This window comes from Herpailurus yagouaroundi, unplaced genomic scaffold, assembly GCF_014898765.1.
Source record: "Herpailurus yagouaroundi ecotype Mexico unplaced genomic scaffold, PumYag 199, whole genome shotgun sequence".
NCBI classification, from domain to species: Eukaryota; Metazoa; Chordata; class Mammalia; order Carnivora; family Felidae; genus Herpailurus; species Herpailurus yagouaroundi.
Genome location: NW_024412430.1, coordinates 12055622 through 12073183, shown reverse-complemented (window position 1 = coordinate 12073183; position 17562 = coordinate 12055622). Strand labels below are relative to the sequence as shown.

General features: G+C 45.6%; 1 protein-coding gene across 2 annotated transcripts in view; it reads left to right on the top strand.

Moving 5' to 3' along the window:
• Positions 1-17562, top strand: part of PGM5 (phosphoglucomutase 5) — a 194327-nt gene that overhangs the window by 140729 nt on the left and 36036 nt on the right. Inside the window, exons 9-10 of one of the 2 annotated variants that reach the window (XM_040449413.1) lie at positions 2143-2326; positions 17207-17341. In XM_040449413.1, the coding sequence (XP_040305347.1) occupies positions 2143-2326; positions 17207-17341 (319 nt within the window). The remainder of the gene's footprint in view (positions 1-2142; positions 2327-17206; positions 17342-17562) is intronic. The other variant, XM_040449414.1, reaches the window with a different exon arrangement.

The following is a 17562-nucleotide window of genomic DNA, read 5'->3' as shown; positions in this document are numbered from 1 at the left end:
CCATTGAAAGATGTCCTCCCTTGAAGCTGTGTTCCTCTGGTGGTCAGAGGGGGTTGTCGGCCGTAGGGCAGGTATGGGGTGCTGGAGTCTGCTTGCCTGTGAACGTTTGGGCAGGCGGGCAGGCTGGTCTGATGACCTCAGCCATAGACTTGAATGTGATCTGTCACAGTAGTGGATTTCCTCAACTTCGAAATCTCTTCCAGTGCCTCTCTTGTCTCCTAATAAACCCTCTTATCCCATCCCCATGCCCCTCTCTGCTTGGCTCGGTCTTCATCTTACCCCCAAAAGACTATCTTCAAAGAGAATTTAGGCTCAGTACACATACACTGCTGAGAATGTTCTGAGAGAGTTCCTGGTTGTTTTGTTTCTGAGGGCGGGGAGGACACAGCTGTATAGGAGGGAGAGAATAAAAGAAAGAGATATAGGGACAGAGGACTCATTGCTAGAATTGGCATCATTCCATGTTTTCCATTTTGGCTAATACCCTGCTGTTTACTTAAAGCCTTAAAAGATCTCGGGTGAAGGAAAAACAGTAACGATGATTCGTATTCCTTCTTTCAGCTCACTGAGAACACCCACCCTGTCCCTGTGTTACACAGAACCCAGTCGGAGATCCCACTCGTATGTAGCCAATTGTGCAAAGTTGCACCTCTGAGGGTTTCTTTCTTAAAGAGATCCCCCTGGGTGTGCCATTAGGTCTTGGTCAAGACTGTCCACCATTGGGCAAGACCCTTTGTGATAGTTACCAAGAATAATATCAATTAATAGTTTTAAGCAAATGATGTCTGGCACTGGACCACCTACCTGATGTGCATTATAGTATTTAAACACCACAAAAACAAATGAGATAGGTGTTATTTTAGTCTTTTTTTTTTTTTTTTCTAATCACTTTCCAGCCCCATTGTTACATTTGATGTTCTTGGCTAGGAGGATTTTTTTTTTTTTTTTTTTTTTGATGGAACAATTGTGCTATCTCTTCCAAGTTTCCAAGAGAGTTTTATGGTACACGGAGCTCCCTTCCTCCTTCTTTCTTCACCTCCCTGGATTCTTCTCCCTCCTTCCTTTCTCCCTTCCTCGAATTTTTCATCCCACTACTTAGAAAACACTTACTACTGGGGCGCCTGGGTGGCTCAGTCGGTCGAGCGTCCAACTCTTGATTTCAGCTCAGGTCATGATCTCATGGTTGGTGGGTTCAAGCCCTGCATCTCAGGCTCTGCGCTGACAACGTGGAACCCTCTTGCATTCTCTCTCTCCCTCTCTCTCTGCCCCTTCCCTGCTCTCTCTCTTTTTCTCTCTCAAAAAATAAATAAATGAGAGAGAGAAAGAAAGAAAGAAAGAAAGAAAGAAAGAAAGAAAGAAAGAGAAAGAAAACACTTACTACTTACTAGAAGCAGTGGAGAACAAAACAGATAAGGTCTCTGCTCTCCCGGAGCTTGTGCTTCTCGTGGGCAAAGGCAGATAAGAAGTCAACAAACATTTCAAACACAGTAAATGCAGATTGGGATCACTACCAAAAGAAAATATAAAGAGCAACGAGAGAGAGGGAGACATGGAAGGCAGCATCTTAGACAGATGGTCGGAGAAGGTCACTTTCTGGAGGTGACGCTAAGTTTGAAAAGCGATGGACGAGAATGTGCTAGGTGTTCAAGGGGGAAGAATATACCAGGTTGAAGGAACAAAGAACAAGAACAAAGTCCCAAAGGCAGGAAAGGACAAAGTGTCTCAGAGGCCTGGAGGGGAGGCCCATGTGGTTGTAGCATAGTGAACGAGTGTGAGAGGGGGGACAGGTTCCAGGGGGTGGGTGAGTCGGATCCCCCAGTGCCTTGTGGTCTGTGGTTAGAGTCTTGGTCTCCGTGTGATGGGCACTGGGGAAGGATTGAAAAGAAAGGACGTGACTTGACTTTATTTTTGCAAGATCACTCTGGCTACCGTATAGGGCCTGGATTATGTGGGCCAGGTAGCAGGTAGGGGGTGGAACCAGGCTTGGATTGTAAAAGCCAGGTAGAAGGGCATGGGGACAGGTCTGGGGTGCTTTTCTGTGCGGCTCTTCCATGAAAACAAAACCAATGATGAGATGTCCACCGAGTTTCTGGTCCTCCGATTAGGGTTGTGTTCACCCTGTGTCCTGCCTTCCCTCACCAGGTTTGACTATGAGGGGCTAGAGCCCAAGGCGACATATTACATCATGAGGGACCTGGAGGCCCTGGTCACAGACAAGTCCTTCATCGGCCAGCAGTTTGCTGTGGGGAACCACGTCTACAGTGTGGCAAAGACAGACTGCTTTGAATACGTGGACCCCGTGGATGGCACCGTGACCAAGAAACAGGTACTTGCCAGCAAATTACCAGAACAGGCAAAGCCAGGAGCCAAAATGTCCTCTAGCTGGAGAGGTCTTTGGGAATCATCTACTCTGAGTGCTTTTTGATACACACGAGAGCCCTGCAACCTTGGTGAAGGTTACCTACCTGGTCAGTGGCAGAGGGCACAGTAGCGCATAGGGCCTTGACTGTCTGTCCAGGGCTCGTTCTACTCGTAACTGACAGACCAATACCACACATAGATACAGACCCAATATTTCCTTCGGAAATCCTTGCAGCCCACCGGCTGTCCGTCTGGTGGCCATCAGAGATTCAGAAACGTTTCCAAGAGCAAAATATCCCTTTTCCTCGGGGCTCCCAAGTGCAGGGATGTTTCACCTTTTATTACCGTATGTCATTAAGAGCAGTAGGAGCTTAGCCCGATGGGTTCCTAGGGGAAGAAACAGTTGGAAAATATGCCCCACAGAGTCCAAAAGGAAGATTTGTGGTGGAGAAGTACTACGAAAGATAAACTGACAAAATCAACAGCTTCTATTCCGGTCTCATCTTTGTGGATTGTGTAAGAGAAGGTGACCGCTATTACAATCATTTTTTCTCCTAGGCTTTGTTTATTTCTCGGCTAGGGCAAAAACTGACCACTCTGGGTGCACATTTTAACATGGACAGCTCAGATAAGACACCGAGCGATGTTAAGGAAAGTTCCGCTCTAAAATCCCAAATTCTTATCTTCTTCATTCTTCTTCATTGTTATTCTTCAGTAAGTACGGACAACAAAATAAACCAGCAGCTATAGGGTTTGGGGGACTGGATATACTGGTGGTTACTGATATTTTTATTTTGACTAATAGTTCGCACATCGTCCTTGTCCTAAGGTCCCCGACTAGCAGATGTTCCAAAGCCTGATGCTCCCCTGTTACTTTCTTGGTATTCTCCCTCTGGTCTGCTGAGTTTCATGGCGATCTTTCGTCTCTATTAAAATGTGATCGGTTTTCTATTCTAGAAGGCCTTCTGAGGCTGGACAAATTGTTTGCGGTTTTACTTTGGAAAGGTGTAGGGTAGTGAAGATAAGAGTGGCCAAGAAGTTGGAAGACCCAGAATCAAATCCTATCGCTGTCCCACTTACCAGCTATAGGACTTCTGGAAAGTTCCTTGAGCCACAGTCTCCTCCTCATCTGTAAAATATCTGTCTCACAGAGCTGTTTGAGAAATGTGATGGAAGTGGAGTGCCTGGGTGGCTCAGTCGGTTAAGCATCTGACTCTCAGTCGCGGCTCAGGTCATGATCTCACATTCTGTGAGTTCGAGCCCACATCGGGCTCCGTGCTGATGGTGCAGAGCCTGCTTGGGATTCTGTCTCTCCTTCTCTCTGCCTCTCACCTGCTTGTGCACGATTGCCCTGTCTCTCAAAATAAATAAATAAACGTAAAAAAAAAATGCGATGAAATAAAATACACAAAAGCTCCTAGCTATCCTTTCTACAAGAAGTATACGCTACATTTTTTGTAGTTGTGTTGTGTTTCACACGAGGATGCTTTCTGGTGGACGGGATTGCATCATCTCCAAAATAACATTAATGAATCTCCGGAGATGTGAGGTCAGGAGCCCAGCACATGGGTGGGACCTTGGAGCCTCTAGGTCTCAGATAAATCTTTTCCAGTTTTGCACCATATTTCCTACTTCCATTTTTCAAAGGAACCTCAGAACAAACTTTTCACAAATCCAAGGCTCATGTAGAATTCCAGAGTCGTAAAATATGTGCTTTCTAAATTATTCTTGGGAGGATTTTGTTCCCTGACGAGGAAGGTTTGAAAACTGTTCCCTGAAAGGATTATCTAGGCAACACTAGGTTCTGGACTTAATCTGCTCAGGAGAAGCTTGTCTGTTGAGCTAATTTGTTTTGCTGTTAAATTCACTAACACTCTACCTTGCTCCTTCATCCGTGCAAATTTGTATCCTTTCCTTCTTGACCCTTTTAACAGTTCCTATCAGGATCATTCCTCAGCTAGATCTCACGTGTAGATCTCTCTTTATTCCTTGTCCCCTCCCCTGCAACCCCGAACACTGGTTTCCATTTTTACTCTGGAACGTTTTTTTCTTTCCATGCTCTTTCGTATTAGCTCAAATGTGGCCGTAAATAGTAAATGCTACCAGGAGCTGCTCTGGGGAGTTTCTCTAGAAACAAAGGAAGGTCGTTGTTCATCTTCCCAGTTTCCAGGACCCCAGTGACTGTTTATCAATGGGTGGCCCTAAGTCACCCTGGAGTTTCTCCGTCGGTCTGCGTTTGGCTCCCTGAGGGTTTTGGGAGACAGTTAACACTCAGCAGCATGACCATTGTCAGTGACTCATAGATGGTTCTTTTGCACCGCAGTTTGGTCCTATTGGAGCAGAGGAGGAATTCCTGTGTCCTGGGACTGTTGGGAAACTTCCAGCACTGAGGCACACATCTCCGCACTCCTGGAAGTCCATAGTCCTCTGAGCATTTGGTTCCAGGGATGGTTAAGTCTGGGGCACGAGTCATATGACGTTGGTGCAGAATGGCAGTGTCTACTCCTAAAAGATATACTTGAATTTAAATGAACATGTATTATTTTTAAATAGCCGTAATGCACATGGGGGCATTCAGTCAGCAGATGTTTCTTGAGAGCCTACCAAGTGCATAATAATTGTTTTTTTCTTTTTTCACGGAACAGTTTTCGAATATAAATGTAGAACAGCTTTATTGAGATGTAATTTACATCCCATACAATTCACCCACTTAAAGTACAATTCAGTGGTTTGGTTTGTAGTAGATTTATAACGTTGTGCGATCATTACGACGGTCCATCTTAGAACACTGTCGTCACCCCCAAAAGAGACTTGTCCTCTTTAGCTGTGATCTCCATTTCCAACCCTGGCCATCCCCAGTCTCCTTCCTGGGTCTATGGATTTGCCTATTCTGGGCATTTTACACAAATGAAATCATACAACATGTAGTCTTTTGTGACTAGCTCCTTTCTCTAAGCACAACAGACCATGTGTCAGTATTCCACTCTTACTGACGAATAACGTCCCATTATGGGGCTAGACCACATTTTGTTTATCCACTCGTCAGCTTGCGGATATTTGGGTCGTTTCCACTTTTTTGACTGTCATGGATAATGCTGCTGTGAACATTCACGTAAAGTTTTCGTGCAAAGGCTCTCCGTTATCTTGGGCGTAGGGCTAGGAGCGGCATCGCTAGGTCAAATGGTGACTGTAGTTTCACCTTCAAAGAAACAGCCATATGGTCTTCAAAGCAAATTACACTGTTTTACATTCCTGCCAGCTGTGTATGCGGGTTCCAACTTCTGCACACTTTGGCCAACTTCTGTTACTATCTTTCTGATTAGAGAACACTGCAAATTAATCTATTAAATGCTGTGCTATTTTAAAATTAAGAGAGAAGAGATTGGATCTCCGTACGGACAAACAAATGTTTGCTGTGGGAGGCAGAGGACTGTGGTCTCTCCGGTGTTGGGTCCTGTTGGAGGCAAACAGACATAGACTTGAAGGCTGGCTTTGTCGTCGCCTGCGTTTGTGACTTTGGGCGTATTGCTTAACTTCGCTTAACTTGATGGGGCAGGTGGGTGGCATGCTGGTGATAAATATCATATAGGGTCACAGAGAAGGTTGGAGGAGAAAGTCCTGTAAAGCCCCAGGCACAGCGGCTGGTATCCATTTGATATTCCAGAAATATCCGTTGCTTCCCCCTTTCCAGAATCCTCAACTTTGGAGGAAAGGGTGTGAGTGGTGTTCAAGGGTACAGGCTCGAGATCAGAAAGTGTCGGGCGTGAATCAGCTCTGCCACGTCCTTGCTGGGTGATTTTGGGAAGTTTCTCAACCTCCCCGTGCCTTTCCTTGTCTGTGAAAGTAGGAATCATAACTGTGGCTCCCTCATCCAGCCATGGGGGGAATTAGATGATACACACAAAGCCCTGACACACAGTAACTACTAATAAACGGTTAACTAAAATAAATTATGTTCAAAGAGCGTCCTTGGGAAAGAACGACTTTGACATCTCACGAGCCATGTTTGATGAGAAAAGCGGGGAAAAGCACACCGAACAGCGTACGACTTTGTAGGGTGTCGTGTGAAGACATGGGAAGGTCTCTTCGGTTTCTGAGTCATCTGTGAATTGATTCAGTCGCGTTTCTCTGCCTTCCCCAAGTCTCCCCCTCCCCCATCTCTCCCATCCCACTCGGTTTCAGAAAAGAGAAAGTGTTTTAAAAACAGCTCTGTCTCCTTTTTGTCCTTGATTTGGGGTCAAAGTCAGGAAACAGACTGTGGGGGGAAAAGAAAAGCCCATTTCACATATATCTCTAGAGATAAAGAAAACATGCTCCTCCGTCCAAAATGAAATTAAAATCCTGTTCTGGTGATAAGCCCTGCCCCCCTATCTGCTTCACTGCTGTGGAAAATGTTCAGGAAAGTCTGTCCTGCCTGTGAGACCACGTGGAGGCCATTTAAGGAGCAAGAAGGACACCCCCAAAGTATTTAACCCCTGACATGAATTCCCAGGGACCTCACTGGCCTTCCTGTCGCCTGTCAGGTCTCGTGGAATTTACTACGGCTGCCTCCAAGCGGCTGATGTTTTCATGATGTTGGGCACCAAGAGGAAAGTTGATGTGTGCCTTCCGTTAAACAGGACCCAAGAGGAACTCTGATTTAGAAATAGCAATTTAGCGAGGCATGGTTCAACAACTGTAGTTCATTCTCTCCCGTCCCATGAGGATGTGTCTCTGTTTATTATCAGGTAAAATTGAGTCCCATGAATGAGTAATAATGCCTTCTTCAAATATGAGTGGGAAAAACAAGCCAGTAGCTCCTATGAGAGTAGGGAGTTCAATCCAGTGGCCGACTAACTTAAGAGGCTCCCACTGTATTTAAGAGGCATATAGTTGGGAGAAGGGAAGAGTTGAGGGAAGGGCAGGTACCTCCCTAAGGCTTGACAGGTGGCCCACTCTTTCCTCAAGGATGAGTTCATTGTACAAACGTCAAGATTTTCCATGGTGCTAGGTACTCTCTCTTTTCCTCACCTATCGCCATCCCAAGCAACAACATTAGTACCCAGGTTACCTCTTACTTTTATCCTCCCCCACGTCTTCCTTCTCGCCAAAATCTTCTGGAGTCACCACTCACTGCCCCCATCATTACGACACTCTCCCAGCTGTGATAGAAGGAATACCCCCGATCCTGGTAGCGTGAAAGGACAACATGACAGAGGGTACCAGCACTGAGTGACAGCATATTGCCGCTGGGGTGGACATCAGTTCAGAACCACGCCCTGTACTGTGAAAATTAACTTTGAAGAGAGAAACCTCGACACCAGGAGCAGAATTTGAGGAACCAAGTCTCTCTTCGTCACCCATCCCACGCCTGTATTTCCATTTAACCAGATCAAAACTCGTGAAATTCCACCAGTGCTGAAGTCATTTGCAAGTCACAGTTCAGCTGATATTTAAAAACCTGATGTAAATCAAAGCATACCGGCTAGCTGATGTGGAAAACCAAATCCAATCTGATTATGTCAGGCTAACGCCGAGCTTATTAATCCCCCTTCGAGTTGTGCAGGCTGAGTGGAAGCATTTTGATGGTGTCCTCGACCTGGAAAAAAAAAAAAGAACCATTTGAAATTAGTTCAGAGAAAAAGTACACTTTGAAGCTTGCTTGCAGAGTCAATTTGCTTTTAGAGGTGTTATTTTAATATGCAGGAAGGTGTCTTCACTTTCTCCGCTCAGTATTTAGAAATAATGAAGGAAGTAAATTGGCAGTCTTGAAATCACATTTTAGTTGGGCATTTAGTGCTTTAATATATACTGTGGTGCTAAGAACCCCTGGCCAACAGGTAGAGAGAAGTTTACCAAGCGCATATTTCTGGAGGCATCCTATGAAGGGAACTGAAAAGTACCATCTGGAGAATCTGGGGGCCAGGACTGAGTTCTCTATTTAAAAAAAATTTTTTGTTTAACGTTTATTCATTTCTGAGAGACAGAGAGAGACAGAGCATGAGCGGGGAAGGGGCAGAGAGAGAGGGAGACACAGAATCCAAAACAGGCTCCAGGCTCTGAGCTGTTGGCACAGAGCCCGATGCGGGGCTCGAACTCACGAACCGCGAGACCCTGACCTGAGCCGAAGTCGGACGCTCAACCGACTGAGCCACCCAGGCGCCCCTGAGTTCTCTATTTAGAGTTAATTGGTCAACCTTCAACTTTCATCCCATCCCCATCAATGAACCAACTGAGAGGCTGTCGTGAACAGCTTGTCTCTATTCTATGCCGCTTGCTGGAGTGAGGTTCGTGCATCCAGAAGTAGAATATAAGAAATCATTTCAGCCATGCTGGTTACCCCACCTATAGGATTTAGTTGAATCTGAAAGTTAGTACTTACAAATAGTCCTTCTCTGTTGAGTAACAGAAATATTTAGGAAGTGAGGTGTTGTCATTACATGTATCCTGTGATTACATCTGGGTTAAAAAATCCTTTTTCCGTCCCCAGTTGTGATTTTGGAAAAAAAAAAACCTGCATAATAAATACCCATCCCTTTCCTGCTTTAGTATGATACAGTGAAGATTGTTGAAGTGTGATTCATTCGTGTCTTCATCTATTCATTGAATGTTTACCAAACACCTGCTACATGCCGGGCAGCTTGCTGGGACGTTAAAGATCCACCAGCCTGGGTGGCTCAGTCGGTTGAGCGGCCGACTTCGGCTCAGGTCATGATCTTCCGGTCCGTGAGTTTGAGCCCCGCATCAGGCTCTGTGCCGACAGCTCAGAGCCTGGAGCCTGTTTCGGATTCTGTGTCTCCCTCTCTCTGACCCTCCCCCGTTCATGCTCTGTCTCTCTCTGTCTCAAAAATAAATAAACGTTAAAGATCCACCAGCATACAGGACAGTCTAGCAGGAGAGACAAACTGACATGCGATTTGTAATCACTATAGAGTTTATTGAAAGGTATTACAGGGAAAGCGCTTACTTGGGAGTGCATCGTAGGCGGTACCCAAGTAGGGGCTCTGGGGAGGTGATAGTTAAGCTTTGCCCTGAAGAATGAGTGGGAGCCGGCCCAGGGAAGACCATCTTGACAGACTAGATGCCTTTCTTTAAACTAATGTCGTTATACCATTGTTTGGCTTTCCAGATAAAGAACTGGGATTTCCTATAGGTCATAGCATTCTCAGCGGGGTGGCACAATATTTTTATTCTCAGTGTCAGTGCCCATTCTACAACGCTGCAATTTTGTTAAATAAAGCCACTTGGGCCTTCTGGTAGGACACCTTGAGAACCATGGGTTAAAAATATTTTTTAAGTTGGGGCGCCTGGGTGGCGCAGTCGGTTAAGCGTCCGACTTCAGCCAGGTCATGATCTCATGGTCCGTGAGTTCGAGCCCCGCGTCGGGCTCTGGGCTGATGGCTCAGAGCCTGGAGCCTGTTTCCGATTCTGTGTCTCCCTCTCTCTCTGCCCCTCCCCCGTTCATGCTCTGTCTCTCTCTGTCCCAAAAATAAATAAACGTTGAAAAAAAATTTTTTTAAGTGTTTATTTGAGAGAGAGAGAGAGGTGAGCAGGGGAAGGGCAGAGAGAGAGGGGAGGGAGGGAGAGGATCCCAAGCAGGCTCTGCACTGTGCACACAGAGCCTATTCGGGGGTTCGAACTCACGAACCGTGAAATCATGACCTAAGCTGAAATCAGGAGTTGGGTGCTTAACTGACTGAGCCACCCAGGTGCCCTCCCCATTTTTTTAAATGATTTTTTCAGTTGCTTTTCCTGTGATTTTGCCTATTTGTCTTCCAAAGACCAAACACATATTCATTACTTTATAAGGACTTGTTGGCTGGTTTGAAAATAGGAAGAGGGAGACACTTTCTGGCTCATTCTAAAGTTCTTACTCCTTTGCTTCTGATTCATTGGAGTTTTATTATAATGAAGTACCTTCTCCTGACAGAAGCTGATTGCTTTAGGACTATCTTCTTTTTTTTTTTTTTTTAATTTTAACGTTTATTTATTTTTGAGAGAGAGAGACACACAGAGCATGAACGGGGGAGGGTCAGAGAGAGGGAGACACAGAATCCGAAAACAGGCTCCAGGCTCTGAGCTGTCAGCACAGAGCCCCACGCGGGGCTCGAACTCACGGACCGCGAGATCATGACCTGAGCCGAAGTCGGCCGCTTAACCGACTGAGCCACCCAGGCGCCCCTAGGACTATCTTCTAAAATGCTGACAGAATCCCACTAAGATGTATGCTAAGAATCCAAGCATTCTGGAATGAATAACATCACAGTTACTTCCTACTGAAATACCAATGTCTGTTTGCAGTCACGAGGGTGACTGTCACCGGGAAACATAATTATTAAAGGAAAAAACTGCAGACTGTCACAGGAACTCAGGGAGGAAGCGACCCCTGTTGTCTGGGTAAAGTGTGTCTGATCCAAAATATCCCAGAACTGGTGCTGGTGTTGAGTGAACAGGGATCAGCAGCCGTTTTGGCCAAAGACTTGGGGAAATGGGATATGTGTGACCTAGTTCCATTGTTCCAAATTTGATGGTTGGCATCTGGATAACTTTTAAGTCCTCACTCTCCAAGAAGCCCTCTCATCACCTAATGTGGTTTTTTCCGGTTGTGTGTTTTAAAAGCGCACCTACGAAGTCATTTGACCTTGATTTCCCCCCAAATAGTTATTTGCAATGATTGGTCTCAACGCGTGCCGGTTGGTTGTGAAAAGGCTAGATGAGAATTCCTCCAAAAGGAGGGCAGGTGGGTACGGCTGTGCAGTCAGTGCACTGCACAAAGGCACTCAGCCTAATGGGGGAGGAGAAGCCAAAGTCTAGGCCAGCCAAGAAGAAAGATGCTTTTCTATAAATTGTCTTCCTGTTTGCAATTTATATAAGGGCGCGGTGTGGACCAGCTGCTGCCCTGCTCAACCACTTGTGAACTCACGCTTGCAGCTAACTCTATGACTTAAACAAAGAAAAACGGGTCATTCTAGTTAATTTTTTTCATGGAGAGCTATGTCTGTCCCATCCAAATCTTCTGCTTTATAAGCTGCCTGCTTTCTTCTACAAAATGTGGTTCAGATGTTTCACAGGAGTATTTTCACCTTGAAGCCTTCCAGATAAGTCCCTGGGATTTCCTGTGGGAGGTAACATCTGAGTGAGGCTCCGAGTCTCGCTCTTCCACGCCTGTCTTGTCTCCGGGTTCACAGGCCTGGTGTGGCCAGCTGACTGTGTATATGTGACGTTGTATTAGATTGCAGGGCCATATGCTGTTTCCCCCTGGAATTCATCCTAAGGCACTACTCGACTTCCAAATCACTGGTGGTAATGGACAGTTCCTCCTTCCCCGCCTGGCTGCAACATGTCTTCGAGTCTCCAAGCGCACATCTGGCGGCTCTGCGTGTGTTTAGCAACTCGCAGATTGCCCTGCATTGATTTACACGAGGGCTTCAAAACAAAAAACAAACCCAACATTTACGTAGCCAACATTTATCGGATACCTGCTCTGCTTAAGGCTCTGTGCTCATCTGGGGGGACCGTACAAAACACATGAGACAGGGTTCAAATAGTTCACGGGAAGCAATGTGGTTCACCCTAAAGTGACAGGCCTGGGGTCAAAAGACCTAATGTTCTGGCTCTTCGATTGGCTCGCTGTTACCTGACGCGGTCTTGAACTTCCCCTTTCTTTCCAGTGAAGGGAGGAAGTGGCCTAGATGACTCTGAGGTCCTTTCTTCAGGACCATAATGGTCTCAACTGACCAACTTAGGAGGGGCATTTAGTTGTCGGAGAAGCCAGGCCAGTGGGAGTTCTGGAGAAAATAAATGGTAACAGATCCGCGAGCTTAGCAGTGATTGCCGAGAACATGGCACAGTTCTTAAAATAAAATTACTCTTAATTCTGCCTAACTTAAAAATAAATGTGCCATAAACTCTTCCCCTTTAGGCTTTATTTGGCAATCTTCTGCAAAATCTGGAAGGTTGGATGGCTTCGAGCACAGTACCATTTTCATTAAAAGCTTAACATAAGAATAGTATCTATAGAGTGATTTCTAATTTTCAAGGCACGTTTCGCATATAGTCTCTGATCTGATGCTCACAACAACCCAGTAGGCCTGGCTGTATTGTTTTTCGACCCTTTTGGGGAAACTGAGACTTACAGAGCTTAAAGTGACTTACTCAAGGGGCGCCTGGATGGCTCAGTCCCTTAAGCGTCTGACTCTCAGTTTTGGCTCAGGTCATGATCTCGTGGTTTGTGGGTTTGAGCCCCGTGTCAGGCTCTGCCCTGACAGTGTGGAGCCTGCTCGGGATTCTCTGTCTCTCCATCTCTGCCCCTTCCCCATTCACGTTCATGTTCTCTCTCTCTCTCTCTCTCTCTCTCTCTCTCTCTCTCTCTCTCTCTCAAAATAAATAAACTATAAGAAAAAGTGACTTGCTTAAGACCACCAGCTGAAAAGCCAAGCCAGAGCTTCAGCCCTGTTGTTCTCCAGTTGTTATCTCTTTATCATTGCCAAACTGACTTTCTACAAGCGACAAAGCAAAGAGGGGCAAATGCGGGGAGAAATAGAAAAGCTCTAGTGATAAATGGAAGCAAATTGGAGGATTTGGGGGTGGAAATACCTGCAAGGGAATGTAGCTCTTTAACCATCTTCCCCTGGGACAAAGCTGAGGTGGGCAAAGCCTCATTCTTGTCACCGAGGCTACACCAACAGGCACTCGGTGGGAAGGAAAATGATAAGCTGGAGCTAGACGTGCCCGTTTGGTACCCCACTCCGTGATTGAGATTGTCTTAGGCCTCGCTGATTCCAATGCGCAGCAAATTTTGCAGTTAAGGGACTTAGGATTTGTCTCGTGCCACGCAAGTGGGGACAGGAACCCACCATGATTCAACTCCATTGTTTTTAGCCAAAACTGAACTTTGCCTTAAAAATGAAGGATGAGTAGATCCAGCATCATTCACAACGGCCCTTCAAGGTAAATATGTTAACCCCGGTTCTCTGACGGAGAATATAAGTGTGTTTTCATTGGGTCTGTGAGTCGTCCTTAAATGTGGGAGGGGGCATCCCAGGGGTGCTCACTCCAGTTGTCAAACACGCAGTGACATTCATTCGGGTGTTTGCAGAGAGCTACTGCGTGCCAGGCATTGTCCTGGGTTATGGGGATAAATGGTGTGAACAAGGACCATAAGGCTTTGCCCTTCCAGAGCTCACCAGCTGACGAAGGACCCAAAGACATGTTTCAGCAGTTCCAACACTGTAGGGTTAAGGCTAGAAGTGAGAGGAACTCCTTTTATTCATTTGTGCCAGGCCCTGTTTCTTCAGGAGGATTTGTGGCAGCAAAAACGTACATAATGAAGTTGTTAGGACATAAATAAGAAACAGAAATCAAGACTAGGGAAAATATAAATAAGAGTAGAGAGTCAAAAACCGAAGAAGAAAAATTCATAGTTATGCAAGTCATAAGGATCCACTTGGGCTGAACCTCAAATTTGGCATTAAGTGTTCTGGCAGCCATATTGAAAAGGGAACTATGGTTAGTTATTATTGACAGAAGACAAAAAATACCAGTTCCTCAGGGAAGGAAAGGCTTTCCTAACACTTGGCTCTTGAGGAAATGTCTCATGTGGAATTTTATACAATTTCCAAAAATATCCCGAAAGTGACTATAAAAGTGGGTTTTATAAGGCGGATACCTTGTAGACCCAGCAATGAAAGTGAGGATATGAAACTGAAATGCATTTTTTTTTAATTTGAGAGAGAGAGAGAGCGCGCACATGCGTGCGAATGGGATAAAAGGGCAGAGGGAGAGAGAGAGAATCTTAAGCCGACTCCATGCTCCGTGTAGACTCTGATGCGGGGCTTGATCCCAAAACCCTGGGATCATGACCTGAGTCTAAATCGAGAGTCAAATGCTCAACTGACTGAGCCACCTACCCCTAAAATGCAATCTAATAAGTCAATATTTGTCGTGAGTAGTCAGTCGGAAGTACATCGATTTGGGTAATGTGTATGTCCAGATGAATCTGTGGCTAGGTGCTAGAATAACTGGGGGAAATGCATGGATTAGACACTCTTATTTATACAAGTCTTGATAATTTTCCTCTATTGGGATTTTCTTTTCTATTCTTTTTTAATAGGAAATTTATTGTCATATTGGTTTCTGTACAACACCCGGTGCTCGTCCCAACAGGTGCCCTCCTCAATGCCCATCACCCACTTTCCCCTCCCTCCTACCCACCATCAACCCTCAGTTTATTCTCACTTTTTAAGAGTCTCTATTGGGATTTTCATAAGCGCATAGATCAAATATCTTCTGGGATAGGGCTGAAGGATAAGTATCTCGTGTTGCGGATCACGTAACGGTTTATACCAGGAGTTAGCAAACATTTTTCTGTAAAAGATAGTAAATATTTTTGCCCTCGTGGGCCAGTTTCTGTCATAACTATTCAGCTCTGCAGTTTTAACACAAAAGCAGCGTAGATAATACGCCGAATGGGGACAGCTGTGTCCCAATAAAACCCGATTTATAAAAATAGGTGGCAGGTCAAATTTGGCTGACAAACGATATTGCCAACCCCTGATATAACCTACAAATTAAAAAAAGAAAAATTTCTGACTGGTATACTTTTTTTGGAATTACAGAACATTTAGAAACTTGGCAAGTCTTGGTCAGTGGCGACTTTGGCCTCATAATTTAATTGAGAGTAGGGGATGCATGCGGGAGAGAACATAGCTCATGTTCAGGGTGCGCGTTCATTAAGTTCATTGGAGGAGCATGCAGCGCTGAAGCAATCCCATACAACTTCACGCATCAAAGTGATACTCACCAGACACGAAACTAGAGTTGTCACAGCACAGAACTGGGCTGGGTCTAAAATTTTTTTCCACCCATGCCGAGGAAGAGAATTGTGGTGTTCACTTGGAGGTCTCACACAACACCATGGGTTCTAGTAAGATCCCACGGCTGGTTGCATAGGAAGGAGAGACATTGGGCTAGCCTTTATCATCTTTTCAAGCACCCAGTCTATTCCAGGACACCCGATGTAGATGCTAACCGAAATTCTATGAATACGGCCAAAGCTATGGTTACCCACAAGGCGAAAAATCATAACATGATTTCACTGTAAAAAAAAGAAAGAAAGAAAAAAAAAGGCTTAGTTGTGAGCTGATAACACATTTTGATGGTCTGCTATGGCCCGAGTTCTTAAATACCTCCCACTGGCCATATACCAATTGTGTAATGAATGGGAGCTACAATAGAGGGTTGAGTTTAGTGGTCATCAGAAGAGGTGGCCTTGAGTGGTTTGGAATCTACAACAGGCGGTTAGAGCCTCAGCCTTAATATTACTTTAACCGACGTCTGCATAAGTCCTAGTCCTGAGCAACCAGTCACCTACTCATGTGTCTTATCTATGGTGACAAGGGGAGTGCAGGCTGAAAAAGAAATAAGAGCTTCAAAAGAGTACGTAAAACCATGACCGTGGATGCAGTTATGGAACCTTTGGGGACTTATTGTCAGTTTGGACATAATTTGGTATGTAACACCGATTGGTAGGGGATTGCTCCCTTTACTCTATTTAGAATGTCATAACTATTCACTCCTCTGGCAGCACAAGATGGGTAAGGAAACGGTTACTGCTCGTTGCAATGTGGTCACAATGTGGTCCAGGCTTACGGAGAGCAAGTACTGTGTCTTGGTCTTCATATACCCAGGGTTTGGCCCAGGACTCAATCCCCAGGGACGATAAAATGTTTGCCCATTGAACGACTCCTGGTTAGTACCATCCTGTTTGCAGAGCTAGTATCATAGAGAGACAGGTTGCCAGGAAGGGAGGGGGCTCCTTTTTGTCACGCAAATCATGGCAGACAGTGAATCGCTCCAAAAGAGGCTAAGGCTTTTTTGGGACTGGACAAGAAATGCCTGCAAAATTTAAAAAACAGAAAGCCGTTCAGATGGAATCATAGGGCCCCCGCCCCACCGCAGCATTTGGGGGGGGTGGGGTGGGGTAAGGCATTAGCAGTCAGATTTATATGGGAGGTATATTTTTAATAATGGCTTATTCTTAGCAACCAAGATTTAAGGCCAGACAAGTTTCAAGGGCGAATGTGTTAGGGCAAATGTCTGATGTCAAAGTCGCCCGAGACTTCTCCTTTTTCAGACATAACAACTGACCAGACTTATTATTTTGTTTCCTCCTCTTCTTTCCTCTGCCCCCTCCCAATATGCTTATTTATAACAAGGGCTTTATCAGTTGTCTTAAGAAAACAAATTTCCTTCAACACACATTACAATATGATCTTACGGTCGTATTTTTCAAATATCCCTGCCACTAATGAAAACAGATGCACAGAGAACGGAGACAGTCTGAGCCAAAAGCAAATTAATGCTGCCACAGCTCTGCCCCCACACCGTCCTGGTGGCCAGGGTGTAGAGTAAGAAGGAAGGACAGAGCCAAGAGGATGAGGTTGTATGCAGGAACCCCAGAATCCAGCTGAGGCTCCAAGCCCGAACATTTCATTATAGGCCTTACTTGCTACCAGGGAATGTGAGTGCGAGGAAAGAATCAAAATAGATGAACTTAAAGCAAAGGGCCGGTGGGCGGGGGGACGGGTAACCTTAACACAGCTAATTTGCTTGACTGTCGTAAAGAAATTGCCTACTTCCATTGCATCCAGGGACAAACTTTGGCCCCAGGGACATTTATTAAATATCATCCCCTCCTTTTCCCTCCCCCTCTTTCTGGTTCCCACATCTCCCGACCAAGGGAACATGAGCGTCTGTTCGGTTTTGCCCCTAAGTCTCCCCCAGCAATAACCACGAGTAGGTATTAATTGTTACTACCCGCGTATTCTTTGGCTCACTGACCCGTTCTGGGTGTTCTTGGTCCCAGGGCCTAAGGATCATTTTCTCAGACGCCTCACGGCTCATCTTTCGGCTCAGTTCCTCCAGTGGTATGCGGGCCACCATCAGACTGTATGCGGAGAGCTACGAGAGGGACCCCGGCGGTCATGACCAGGAGCCTCAGGTACGAAAGCAGAGCTGTGTCCTCAGCAATATGTCTCGTCACTCCTGGAAAATTTAGGGAGCTCTCGTGGGCCTTTAGTGGGGGTTATCTGTCTTTCTGGAAAGTAAATTCCATATCGATAGATCCAGCTAGAGGACAGGCTTAGAGTAACTCTAAGCAGATTTCCTTCCTTCCTTCCTTCCTTCCTTCCTTCCTTCCTTCCTTCCTTCCTTCCTTCCTTC